Source organism: Podarcis raffonei, chromosome 17 (genome assembly GCF_027172205.1).
Source record: "Podarcis raffonei isolate rPodRaf1 chromosome 17, rPodRaf1.pri, whole genome shotgun sequence".
NCBI lineage: Eukaryota > Metazoa > Chordata > Lepidosauria > Squamata > Lacertidae > Podarcis > Podarcis raffonei.
In genome coordinates, this window is record NC_070618.1 from 5,768,613 (window position 1) to 5,781,688 (window position 13,076).

The 13,076-nt window shown below is 40.1% G+C and overlaps 1 protein-coding gene across 6 annotated transcripts in view; it reads right to left on the reverse strand.

Moving 5' to 3' along the window:
- The window catches only part of PAX5 (paired box 5), a 215,839-nt gene that overhangs the window by 88,827 nt on the left and 113,936 nt on the right, over nt 1-13,076 (reverse strand). For all 6 annotated transcript variants that reach the window (XM_053372046.1, XM_053372049.1, XM_053372050.1 and 3 more), the window contains one exon: nt 3,479-3,608. In XM_053372046.1, the coding sequence (XP_053228021.1) occupies nt 3,479-3,608 (130 nt within the window). The remainder of the gene's footprint in view (nt 1-3,478; nt 3,609-13,076) is intronic.

Below are 13,076 nucleotides of genomic sequence, written 5' to 3' on the forward strand. Positions count from 1 at the left end.
CAAAAATGCAGTATATTCAGGGGAAATGCTTGCAAAAATGTGTTTTTTAAGGAGAAATTCACATTAAAATACTGAATTTTCATGAGGATTAAAAATAAAATAAAAACAACCACCACAAATTGCTGCAGAAATGTGGAGGACTGAATTTAAGATTAGAAAAATGAGAAACTAAAATAACCAAAATGGGAAGATCTTTTCATTCCTATGTGCATTATCATATAAGTAATGATGTTAACAATTTAGTTTACAGATGTCAGTTAGTCACAGTTGGACCCAGTAAAACTCAACTCTCAACTTTGTTTTTCTAACTACATGTGAGTTGGGGGGGAGGGGCCCACCCATTTGTTCTCTGGCAATGAGCCACTTCCTTTGTTTCCTTAATGGCCTATTACCTCACTAGGAAGCTAGTCTGGCTGTTCCAGGAATAGATTTTAACACTTGCTGGATCCAGAGATTTGAAGGCTCTTGGCATACAGCCTAACCCCCCCCAAAAAAACTCATAACAAACAAAAATAATAACAAACAAAAAAAGCCAAATACAAACAGAATTAAGGTGTCATGAGTCAGAAAGGGGCAGCGGAGAAAGAAAAGCAGTGGCGTGGAGAGAGGCATGATTTATTCTGGACTTTGTATAGCATAAAGGTTTGTGATTACTTAAGACTTATTGTTTGCCTCTTCTCAATCAATCAAGTCTTTATTAACATTTCAGCTAATTAATGTGCCAATTACATTGTGTCCATTTGTCTATAAAGTAAGCACTAGTCTCCAGTTCTACATAGTATCCAAATACAAACCTCTTTGACCCCAAAAGGATTTCAGGCATCGCTTTAAAAATAAACTCAATCTCATCACACGAAATGTGGATCACAAGAAAGAAAGAAAAGGTATATCTCCATGCCCAGAGCTGTTTCTAGCTCATTATCTGCCTGGGACAGGCAACCCTTAACTATCCTCCCCTCCCCACAACTCACCCCCATGGCCCTCATTGCTCAAGCACTAAAATAAACCAGCATAAAACATAGCTAATTACATCCTCATCTTCTTCATCTATTCTGGACTTCCGGCATAAAAGCAAAGCAAATCTTTGCTGCTTGTACTGTATGTATTTAGGTGAGAGGCAGGATGAAAAGGACAGAAGCATTTCTCCTATAAGTCTCCAAAAGCCATTCATCTATACAAACTACAGGCCTGAAACCCTTGAACTCAATGTGTAGTGTAATTTATTTATTTATAAAATAATTTACTGATTGATTTTCTACAACAGGTATTCAAATACTGTAATATATATATATATATATATATATATATATATATATATAAAAAATAAAAGTTTAAACATGCTATAGATGTAGGAACTAGGAATGAAACAGTAGCTAATCATCAGCATAATCCAATAAACCAGTCATCAGCATGATCATGTAATGCTCTTGAGGACAGGAAAGTCTTCAACTATTGGCAAAAGCTGAGCAGGTCATTTGATATTTTGAGGGCAAAGGAGAAGCCCTCGCTCAGTGCTGGATTTATGTATAAGTTAAGTAGGCTGAAGCCTAGGGCTTCTAAATCTAGGGGGCCTCCCCAGACCATCCACCCCCCAGAGGGCAGTCTCCCCTCTCCCAAAATTGCAAACCCAAGACTTCATTCATGTGAGGGCAGGGCAACTCAGGCTAAGCAACTGTGAGACTCTGGACCAGCTAGTGGGGCCCAATTTGAAACTCTAGGGCCCAACTTCAGGGGGAAATGTGGGGCCCTAGTTCACAGCCAAAATCTGCAGAATCTTAGAGATATAAATCTGTGTGCTAGGTCATTTTCACAAGGTCAGCAAAGCCCTTCAGAAATCAGACCTGTTATTGAGTTCTTGGGCAAGTTTGTATAGTTCACTTTGGGTTTTTTAAAGAGAAGATATTGATGAGCTTGAGAAACAAGCAAAAGCCACCTTGCCAAATGTTAACTACAAAACAAGGAGACAAAGAGTGAGGGAACAGCAAAGAAATTATAGAAGTGCACCTGATGCCTTAGATGCACTTTCTTCAAGAGGTAAGTTTAGGATAAAATCCTTTATTCCTCTATTAGATGCACTTGAAGCCAATTTAAAAAGAAGTACTGTGTACAGTGATGTTGCACAATTGTTTTTCCATTCTTGCTATTCTGATAGCATCTAAGCAAGAAATTTGGCCAAGTGTTGAACTGTTGATGGAAGCATACCCAGAAGATGGAAGCATACCTGAAACCTATTGATGAACTTTTGCACTTTCACCTGTACGTGAGACAAAGCCATGGGCTTACAGCAGAGCACTCTTTGTCTCATACAGACCTTTATCAAATTATAAACAAGGAAAAAATTCAGATGACCTTTCCTAATGTGGAAGCAGTTTTGCAGCTATTTCTTAGCTTTATGGTCACTAACTGATTGGGAGAGAGGAGTTTTTCAAGACGCAAAAGAATTAAAAATGAATTAAGGGCCATGATGTCTCAAGAGAGGTTGTCCACATTGAGCATTCTGTACATTGAAAGTGACAAACTTAGACAAACAAATTTTGATGGAGTTTTCTGATGTCCTTTAGAGGAGAAATTGTGAATTGCAGAATTTTAAATACCCATCATCATGCTTAGCTTCATTCAATTTTGTTCATAACACTCTTCCATTTTCTTCTAGTGGTGAGGGTGAGGGATTGGGAGGGGGCTCACAAGTGGAGTAGCCTATCTTCATCTAAATCCAGCCCTGCCCTCACCCAAATTAACTGGGATGGTTTCGCTTCAAATTAGGCCAGAGTCAATTAAACCCACTGAAAAGAAGTGGAGTCCTTTTAGGTCTGCCTGAAAGTAAATTAGATGGCATCCCACCCTCGCCAAAACCCACTTCAAGCACCAAATCAAGGGAATACAGAACAAGGCCTCTCCCATCAATCGCTCAAAGAGTAGAGTTGCCAAGCTCCAAAATAAGGAGACCATAAGAAAATAGCATATGTCAGAAAATTTGTAAGACTTTTAAGGCTATGTTCCTCTTGTAATATTCACCATCATCATTTTAATACATTCAATAGACCAGTAATAATAGTAAAAACAAACACAATGTATGCAGTAACAATTGAAGTCCCAAAAATTATCCTTCCACTGCCACTGGTAAAAATTTAGCCACTACCCATAGAATTTGATGTCCCAGAAAATATTTAATGTAACACTGAGCTGACTTTTCCAATATGTTTGGCCAATATGTATTAATGTTGCCGTTATGGTGCCTCTCACAAACAAATATTTCACTCCTTGAAATAATAACTATATGGCAAACCTATACTGGACATGGGCTGCTTAGAACCTTACATACCATAGGTATCACAGATATCAAACATCAAAACTAAGACAGTTTCAACAAGGAATGACAAAACCTCCTACTGCATCACCATAAGCTCCTCCCACTTCCCATTTCATACAGTATGTCCATTAATAACATGCTCTTGGTAGATCATCTAGTTTTCCTTACCTGTCACAATAGGATATGATTGTGGACCTGGAACACTGGCTCCTATATCTGCTGAAGTAGGGCTTGTTAAATTAGCCTTCATATCATCTAATCCACCAGTTAGTGATGCCATGGCTGAGTATTCTGTTGACTGAGAGCAGAAAAAATGAGATAACTTAATACATCTACTGAGTATAAAAATCAGTGCCTAATACATGATAAAACCAAGCTATAAAGGTGGGTTCCTGTGAAAATTGTTATTATTTTACACAGTATTATTATTATTTGTTTCACATGTCATGTGGGTAGCTTCTCTCTATGATTAGATCATATGCTAACACGCGTTTTGTAAGCTTAAACTATGTAGGTTGATAAGTATGTGCTGGGGGGGGACAGAAAACAAGTTTGCAGAGTGCATAAACATTTTGTTATGCCCAATGTGTTACAGAATTAGGAAATTCCCTCATCAGAGGCAAAACTTGTAAAACATTTTGAGCATAATAAAACACTTTGGCACTTTGAGAACTTATGCACTTGGGGGACTGCTGAATTTGTGTTGGCCGACACAAGTTTAAAACATTAATTTGGGGGAATTATGAAGATGTGACTCCATAAAATTCCTCTTGCTGTGGTAGAAAAATGGTTGCATGTCTAAACAAGGATTTAGCTCTGGCAGAACAACACTGGTGAAAAATAACATGCTTTACTGGTGCATACAGTTAAGTACTGGCAATGTTGATGTTCATCAATGCTTTTCAGGCTTTCCTCTGCCATGACTTTCATTACTATTAGGTTGCCACCTGAAGAGCTTCGTAATACAGAACAGATTGTGAGGCCATAAGAAAATGATGTATTGCATGCCTCAGGACATGAACAATACTTTGTGTAATGTATTAAATCAAAATTGCTTATTGCAGTTATGGTGCATCTCACCAATTCATAAGGTTCATAAATAAGGTCCCATTCCTTGAACTAAGGAGCTGATGGTAAGCCTCCTGTCCAGGACCAAACTAATAATAATAATAATAATAATAATAATAATAATAATAATAATAAATTTTATTTATATCCCGCCCTCCCCAGCCAAAGCTGGGCTCAGGGCGGCTAACAACAATAAAACAATACAAAAGTACAACACAAACAACACTCTAAAATCATTCATTATAAAATTAACTAATACCAGAATCACTGCAAAGAGTAGCAAGCCAGCAGTGTGCGTGACTGTAACAAGTATCGGAAAGGGCTGTCCTGTTTGCCTGACCTTTTGCTTAATGGTTTCTGTTAAATTAATTAGTAGCTGATAATTATTAATGTCATTGTCTTTGGTTATGGATATTGTTTGTTATTATCTATGGACTGTTGGTGCTGCTTTGATTTGCTTTTACTGCTGCTTTTGGATATGGTTTGTGTCTCCTGCTCTTGGGTTTGTACTGCTATCATATTTATACTTCATTAATTTTTCAATGACATGTGAGTTGCCTTGAATATAACTTTGTGGCAGAAAGGAACATTGAAATAAATAAATAACATTAGTTTGCAGTGAAATACTTGCACCCTTATCCTATAGTGCTAGCATGAAAGCAAGTGCCCTAAATTCAATAGGACATACAAATCCATTCCTCCTATACACTGTTGCTTGGAAATGAATCTCACTCATTTCTGTCGCACATGCCTTTAAGCAGGTCGGAACTAGGATTTCCCCTCAAGTCTCAACAAGAGTTCGTAATATAGATTAAGGGCTTGATACATCTAATGAGTCGCACTAGCAGAAGCCTGTGCAAGGATTTCTGCAAGCGCAGTAGGGCTTTCCCCCTCCCTCCTCTCCCTGTGCCCCCTACCTTGAAAATGGCTCAGAACCCCCAGAGCAACACACGGGGGGGGGGGCAGAGAAAGGGTAACATTCTCAAGGACTGCCTGTCCCCCTATGAACCAAACCAAACCCTGTGATCATCTGTGGCCCTTTTTCGTGAGCCTCCTCTGCGAGAGGTCTGGAGGATAGCAACATGAGAACGGCTTGTGTGGACAGAACATTCACCTTAGCCCTATGTTCAATTCCTGCCTATAGTTTTTCAGACCCATCCCACAACCAGGGATATGAGAAACATCCCAGGCTTGATTCACAGATTCACAAAGTCTCTTTAAACAGGACGGTCTTGCTTGTTTTGCATGCTTTCAAAGGTGTGTGTGTGTGTGTGTGTGTGTGCTTATACCCTGGGGAAACCAGAACTACACATCAGCAATGCAATCAGTGCTTCTTCTGCAATAGACATTTTGGTCTGGCTATTGTCATGACCACCTATTAGGGAATGCCCATAGGTCCATACTAAGTAACAAACTTAACTCCATCTCATACTCTCAACAATTATGGAACAGTTTTTGAGGGATATTTACTGTAGATATGTGAAAGCTTATTCATTGATCTGTCAAAGCACTCATACAACTTTTTTAAGGGGAAAAACAATTACAAGATTACCTACTCTCCTGCACAACAATGCTTCACATTTCAAGGGTGTTTGAATTGCTACAGGTCAAAAACAGGGTGCTGTGTAACGCAGCAGTGCTGAGCACCATGACACAATACCCAACAGGTTTCTGTGATATAGCAGAGGTCTCAGAGGCATCCTCTCTTTGTGTGGCAAAACTAGTGAGACAGGGTTGAGCCTTAGAGAATTGCTAGCCTGGCAAAACACAGTGACACTCTCAAGCTTGTCTCCAAAGTTGTCAGTAGTTGTCAACCCCAAATGTTCCAGAAATGTCTGCATTAATCCCTGAAGCTTCTTGTGCTTCCTCACATTAATTGCTAAGAGGACTCTTCTGGCCAGTGGACACAAGTGTGAAGTGCAACTTTGTGGCCAGGATCTAGCCCCGTCACAACTTGACTGGCTTCTGACCTCCCTGGGCAAAAGAAGTTGGTCATTCCTGCTCAAGATCATAAGGCGCAGCAATGTAACTGTGTCTTTGTGGCATAAACAACGTCCACAATATGGACTGTGTTTATCACTTGCCGTGCCACTCAAGGAACATACACCATTGCAAAAATAATAGAAAAATCACAATGGGGAAAAATAGAAGCAGCAGCAGAAATCATCACTATTATTCCTGTCACAATTATTTTCAGAGTATGTAAATACAAATAAGCAAGCAAAAGTTTAAACTTCCTTCCTCAAAGCACCCACAGTGATGTACAATTTAAAACACCAACAGTTTGCAAAAATAGTTGCATACTGTTAAAAAAATTATTTTATTTTATATGTAATCACTCCTAATGTTTCAATCTGAATATGGGGAAAATAAAAGGTGACTGAATCTCCACCCCTAGTGCTGGAAATCCAAAATGGCTACTCTTTCAGTAAAGGGACCCCTGACTGCTAGGTCCAGTCGCGGACGACTCTGGGGTTGTGGCGCTCATCTCGCTTTACTGGCCAAGGGAGCTGGCGTACAGCTTCTGGGTCATGTGGCCAGCATGACTAAGCCGCTTCTGGCGAACCAGAGCAACGCACGGAAACGCCGTTTACCTTCCCGCCAGAGCGGTACCTATTTATCTACTTGCACTTTGACGTGCTTTTGAACTGCTAGGTTGGCAGGAGCAGGGACTGAGCAATGGGAGCTCACCCCGTCGCGGGGATTCGAACTGCCAACCTTCCGATCGGCAAACCCTAGGCTCAGTGGTTTAGACCACAGTGCCACCCATGGCTACTCTTTGGACTGCTGACATTTCACCAGGTGCGGCCGACACGATAGTAATAGTAATAATAACCCACTCTTCACCCTAAGGTCCAGGCATGGGTTGCAACAATTAAAAAACAATGTTAAAACAGTTTTAAACAACTTACAGTTTACCATGTCTTTGCAAACACAAGGTCTGGAAACGTAATCATTTTTTTAAGAAAACTGAAAAGATCAGAATGCTGAAATCTACAGACAAAACCACATTCTGTGGCTTATTTATGCTGCTGTAAACTCACAGCATACATACAACTGTGCACATATTTCCTCGTGCATCACCCTTTTTTCTTCTTCTTGCTACATATTTTATTTGTTCCCTGTGTTTCATTCTTCCACTCTCACCTCTTGATCCTTCTGCCGGATTGCCAGACCCCATTTTGTTGGCAAATTCTTTCCTGAGTTGCAATAATGTTGCCTCTTCTGCACACTCCACTGTCAATTAACTTTGTCATATTCTGTCCTCAACACTATTTTATTGAATTGCCTCTCTGTCCTTAAAATAATGAGCCCCCTTGTGGCAGTGGACAGTCACATGTATAAGTTCAGGTAAACTATACAGTGATACCATGTTATTACTGCATTGCATTGAGAAAAACCCTGCAAAACCTATTGACCAAAGAACAACGTAAGAAGTTAAGAAAAGCCCTGCTGCACCAGGCAAATGGTCCATCTAATCCAATGTCCTATTCTCATAGTGGCCAACCATGCACCTATGGGAAACCTGCGAGAAGAATAGCGCTCTCTGGACTAGTGGGTCCCAGAAATTAATTTTCAGAGGCACACTGCCTCCAGCAACGCAGGTGGAGCCATTACAGATATTTTTCTGAAAAGAAAAGAAATGAACATGTGTACTCTTCAAGCAATGGTTTGTCATACTTTCAGGGTTGTTGTTGTTTTTTCCAAATTAAGTGGTGTGTACATTTTATGCAACAAATAAATAAAATATATACTGCCTTCAAGTCCTTGAAAAAACACCATTCTCCAGCTACACAGAGTCCATTTCAGGCACTATCTGTGCAGGAGAAGGAAGCATAAGTCTACCCAACTTCATGAATTGACCCAGAAGGGGAATACTACCAAATAACCTAAGCTAGAAATCGCTGAACACAATGTTCCTATATATCAGTTGCATAATATTAACAAGGTTTCTGATTTGTTGTTAGTTTATTTCTGGGCCCAATTCAAAGCCCTCACATTAGTGAGCCCTGAATGACTGAGGCCCCAAATCTCTGAAATAACATCTCCTGCCCTTCAGACACTCTCAGGTTCCACAACCCCCAGAAATTCAGAGCAGCTGCCAGGGAGAGGGCATTCTTTGTGGCAGCCCCTAAGCTGTGGTATTCCCTCCCCACAGAGGGTCATCTGGAACCATCGCAGCGCTGGTCAGCAATGTTTTGCTGCTTGAGGCAAAACAGAAAGTGCTGCCTCCCACCACCTTCAAAGCCACCACCCACCGCCACTGCTCAAGCCACCCCCCTGCCAGTGCCAAAACCACACCCACCCAACACAGCAGCCTCCCTCGCCCTTCCATCTTTGGGAGAAAAAAGGAGACTGAAGAGTGAGTGATAGCAACAGAGGAGGAACAGATGATAAACAGCATGGCACACTCCTTGAGGCATGGATCTGCTACCCCTTCCAACTGTTCCCCAGTCTGCCATCTGAGGCAACTGCCTCACTGAGCCCCATGGGCAGGTGAGCACTGCACTTTCTTTATGTAGTTTCCATCATATTCAGAAGATACAACTCTTTTTCCTGGCCTTTGACACCAGATAGATAGATAGATAGATAGATAGATAGATAGATAGATAGATATGGTTGCAGTTTGTTTTAAACTGATTTAAATATTGCATTTTAAATTGCTGTAACCTGCCCTGGGACTTTACAGTGAAGGATAGGTAAGAAATTGAATTATTAATAATATTTCTCAGCAAGAAGAGTAATGCTTCCTCCTCCGTCCTTTAGTCACAGTCACACTCAATGAAGCTTGAACTGAAATCTTTCTCTACACTTCTTAAGTCTGCAGCTCAACCTTATTTCTTCCTCAGCTCCCCTGCATGCATACCTTGATCATCCCAAGCTATTACTGCATTCACCATCCAACTGATTTTGCCAAAAGGATGACATTTTCTTCTTCTTTTATTCCAATCCCCCCCCCTTCAAATAACTGAAGATTATATGATGGAACTAATCGTTGCATTTTATCTGTAAATGCACACCATCTTTCTGATGGGACTAAAGCAACAACACTTGTAATTGGTTACCTGAACAAAATAGACAAAAAGGCAATCTATTCTTCCCTTACTGATTCCTTCTTAAGTAACTCTCCAAAGATTTCTTTTTCCCCTTGGGCTTTACTTGCTTGCTTTCTCCTCCAGTCAGTTAGTGTAAACTTCTATTCAGAATGACTTTGTTTGCCAGGAGTAATAAGCCTTAAGTTTCTTTATTATTTCAACCAGCAGTCTTAACAGACTATTTATTTTTGCACTCCACTGCAATATATATACCAATCTCCAATGCTTTCCATTACAGGCTGTAGTCAAACAGGTTTTGTGATGTTTTTATAGAATTTCAAAAACCTACAAAACTTGTTTGGCCATTGATGACAATGGGACAAAAGCAATGTATGCATTCCTCCCCATTGAGGAAACCACCTCTCCTCGTTTTCCAGGGGAGAAGGGGTGTGGCAAATACACACACACACATGTAAAAGGGGAACAGTACTATTTTTGTACAACTTTTACTTTCAGTTGCTCCTCTTTTAAGCCCTGGCTGATTATTTTGGTATTTTACTCATGAATTCACCACAAAACTGCTGACATGCATACACAATGAATTTTTAAAGTAAGTTGTGGCCTTAGTAAAGCTAATGCATGAAATATGGTGTGGTTTTATGTGCATTCTTGTGGCTTTATTCTATATTGGCTGTTTTAATGAATTATTGTTACATGCCCTGACTTCCTGATGTGATTGTGTGAATAGAACCTTCCTTTGACCAATATTCCACATCTTACCACAAAAGGCAAATAAATGTTCCAAAGGTAATATAAGTTACTTTTGGAACTTATGCAGGCTATAAGCTTTAAGAAAGGCATGCAAAACTAACTAGAGTCAAACTAATCCCATGCCAGGAGCCTGTGGCTATACATAGATCCAGTTTAGCAACTGTGTTTATCACTTTTGGGGCTGATGTCTTGATTTCCAAAAGCTCTTTTTGTTCCAGCTAAACATAAAGTGACATTTCATATAGCCCTAAGCTCTTGTTCTTGCTCCATATTTGTCTAGTCACTTGCTTATGTAGCTGCTCAGTGTTTATCAAGGAACATGCACTTTCAGCTATCATCAAACTGGCTCTGAGCAGTTTAATAAGGCTGCACAGAGAGGGACTAAATCATGAATCATAAGAACTGCTCTGCTGGATCAGATCAAAGCCCATCTAGTCCAACATACTGTTTTCGACAGAATCTGGCCTGCCAGATTCACTGGGGAGCTTACAATTCAGCGTGGAAGTGGTTGCCATTCCCTTGTTTTACCGTAGAGTATACTGCTTCTGTATGTGGAAGCTATGATAGCTAAATCTATTCGCTAACCTATCCTCCATGACAAAATAAAAATTAAAAAAATCATTCAAGTAGCACCTTAGTCTCTAAGGTGCTACTGCAAGGAATTTTTTTTATTTTGTTTCGACTATGGCAGACCAACACAGCTACCTACCTGTAACTAGAACTATCCTCCATGAATGTGTCCAATTCCCTTTCTTAAATACACCTAGGGGAACCTTCACATTCATAGGTGCCAACTCTTAGGGGCCAAGGTCCCATTGGCCCCCCAATAAATATCTGAGAGGACTGGGGAGCCCAAAGTTGATGGGCATTGCCATTCAAATGGTATGTGTGCACCGCGTATTGTGATTGATTATGGGGCTTACCTGCCCCCTCAATTTTTTATTTAAGTTGGCACCCACTTAAGTGGGACCATTTGATGGAACTTACTCCCAAGTAAGCATAGGATTCCAGCCTTTTCTTAGTAATTATGAATATGCTCAACATAATACAAGCCCAAATGGTGGAACACTGAAGGGCATAAGGTCACGGCTTGCCTCATCTATTCCCAGTTGTATTTGATTCACCATTCCTTCCATTTCATATCTATTTCTTGCTTCATCCATATCTCTCTCCGCTTTCTCAATTGTACTATCACTCTAGACCACTGCCTCCTTCCTTCCTATACCTTGTGCTTGAAGAAATCCACACAGAGTTGTAGTACTTGCAACTGTTTGCTGGCCTGCCAGCAACCAGGATGCTGGGATCAGACCACGAGGGTTGCCATGTCAACCCTCCCAGCACAGATGTACCCTACCATGGCAGCTTTTGTGTTTTTTCTTACACATGTTGGTTGCCAGGCAAGCAAATAGGGCTTTTGTGACATCAGCAGTCATTGCCCCATTGCTGCTTTTACCTCTCTCAGATATATTTACCCTTTCCTAAGTGTGTTGGTTATGAGGCACACAAATAAGTCTGTGTTAAGGATAAGTATATTTGTAACAGCTCCCACAAAGGCAAGGGGAGCCAGTGTAATTCCCCACACAGTTTCTGGGAAAGGAATACCTTGGGGAGGCTCTCTCCCAAGTGTCACAAACATAATTATATTCCCCACCCCCTCAAATTTTTAGACAATATATTTCTGTGGGAATCAAAAATATCTATCTACCCTACTAGACAATATTCCTTTCCCCATGCCATAGTTCTAATTATGGACCTTAATCAAATGCAAATCAAAAGCTCTGCTGGTCAATCCAAATGTGCTGCTATTGGCCTATATTTCAAAATGAGTTGAAACAAACCCAAACCATTTGTCTGTCACAATTTAAGCAGAAGAACCATGCACATAATTGGATGTTTAGCTGAAGTTCCTCTGCATGAACTGCTGAAGAGACAAGCCATATCTCCAGTTGAAAGGTGACTGGCCTCTTCAACAATGTGAAATGTTGCCATAGGATTTTTTTGTTTTAAAAAAATCCACCTGCCTGCACTCACATATAGCTTTGTAGATATATGAGTAGCCACTGCATCCTACTGATGTTGAAATATATTTTATTTTAATATCCTGAGTTATCTCATCATTGAACATTCAGAATTGGGGAATTTCTGTACAATTAACCAAATTATTCATACTTCTTTTTAGCTTTATGGACAATATTCCTGCAAATCCTTTCCAAGGTAAATAGCACAATATCCTGTATATAATAAATGGGGGATAGTTTTATTCCAAGGGACAGAAGCTTGCTTGCAGATTGGCGGGGCAGTACTTCCACTGTTTGCTCTTTTCCAACAAATTTACAATGCAGTGTAGTCCAGTACAAGAAAAGGAAAATGAATGGGTTCCAAATAAATAAATAAATAAATAACGCATTGGAGCACTGTTATATAGAGATGTGGAAACAGAGAAGCTATGCTCGCTGGTATTCACCACCATAAAAAGTAACTCAGCTAGGAAATCAATTCTGTGTCCGTGCAACTCTAAGGGCTGTACTATTCATTGCCATTGACATCACAAACTATATTCAGTAGAGGGTTGTGTAGAGCAGCAATGAATGCTCTCTCTGGGGTACAAGAACCACATTTTACCAAATGCAAACTATACCTGGAGAGCTGGGAAAATGCAATGTTTTTCTGCAACAGGTGAATAACCTTACGTTAAACCATGTGGCCTTTGTGTTAAATATCACCAACAACAACAACAAAAACAACCCACCCTGCATTCATTACATTAAAAACTGTGCTGAAAGAGCATTGGTTAACTAAGGGAGACCAAGCCAAATGCAAACTACCAGTCCACTATTGGCTCAATAAGCCTCCTGTTTTTTATACCTGCCTGGAAGTAAAAAAAAACAAAA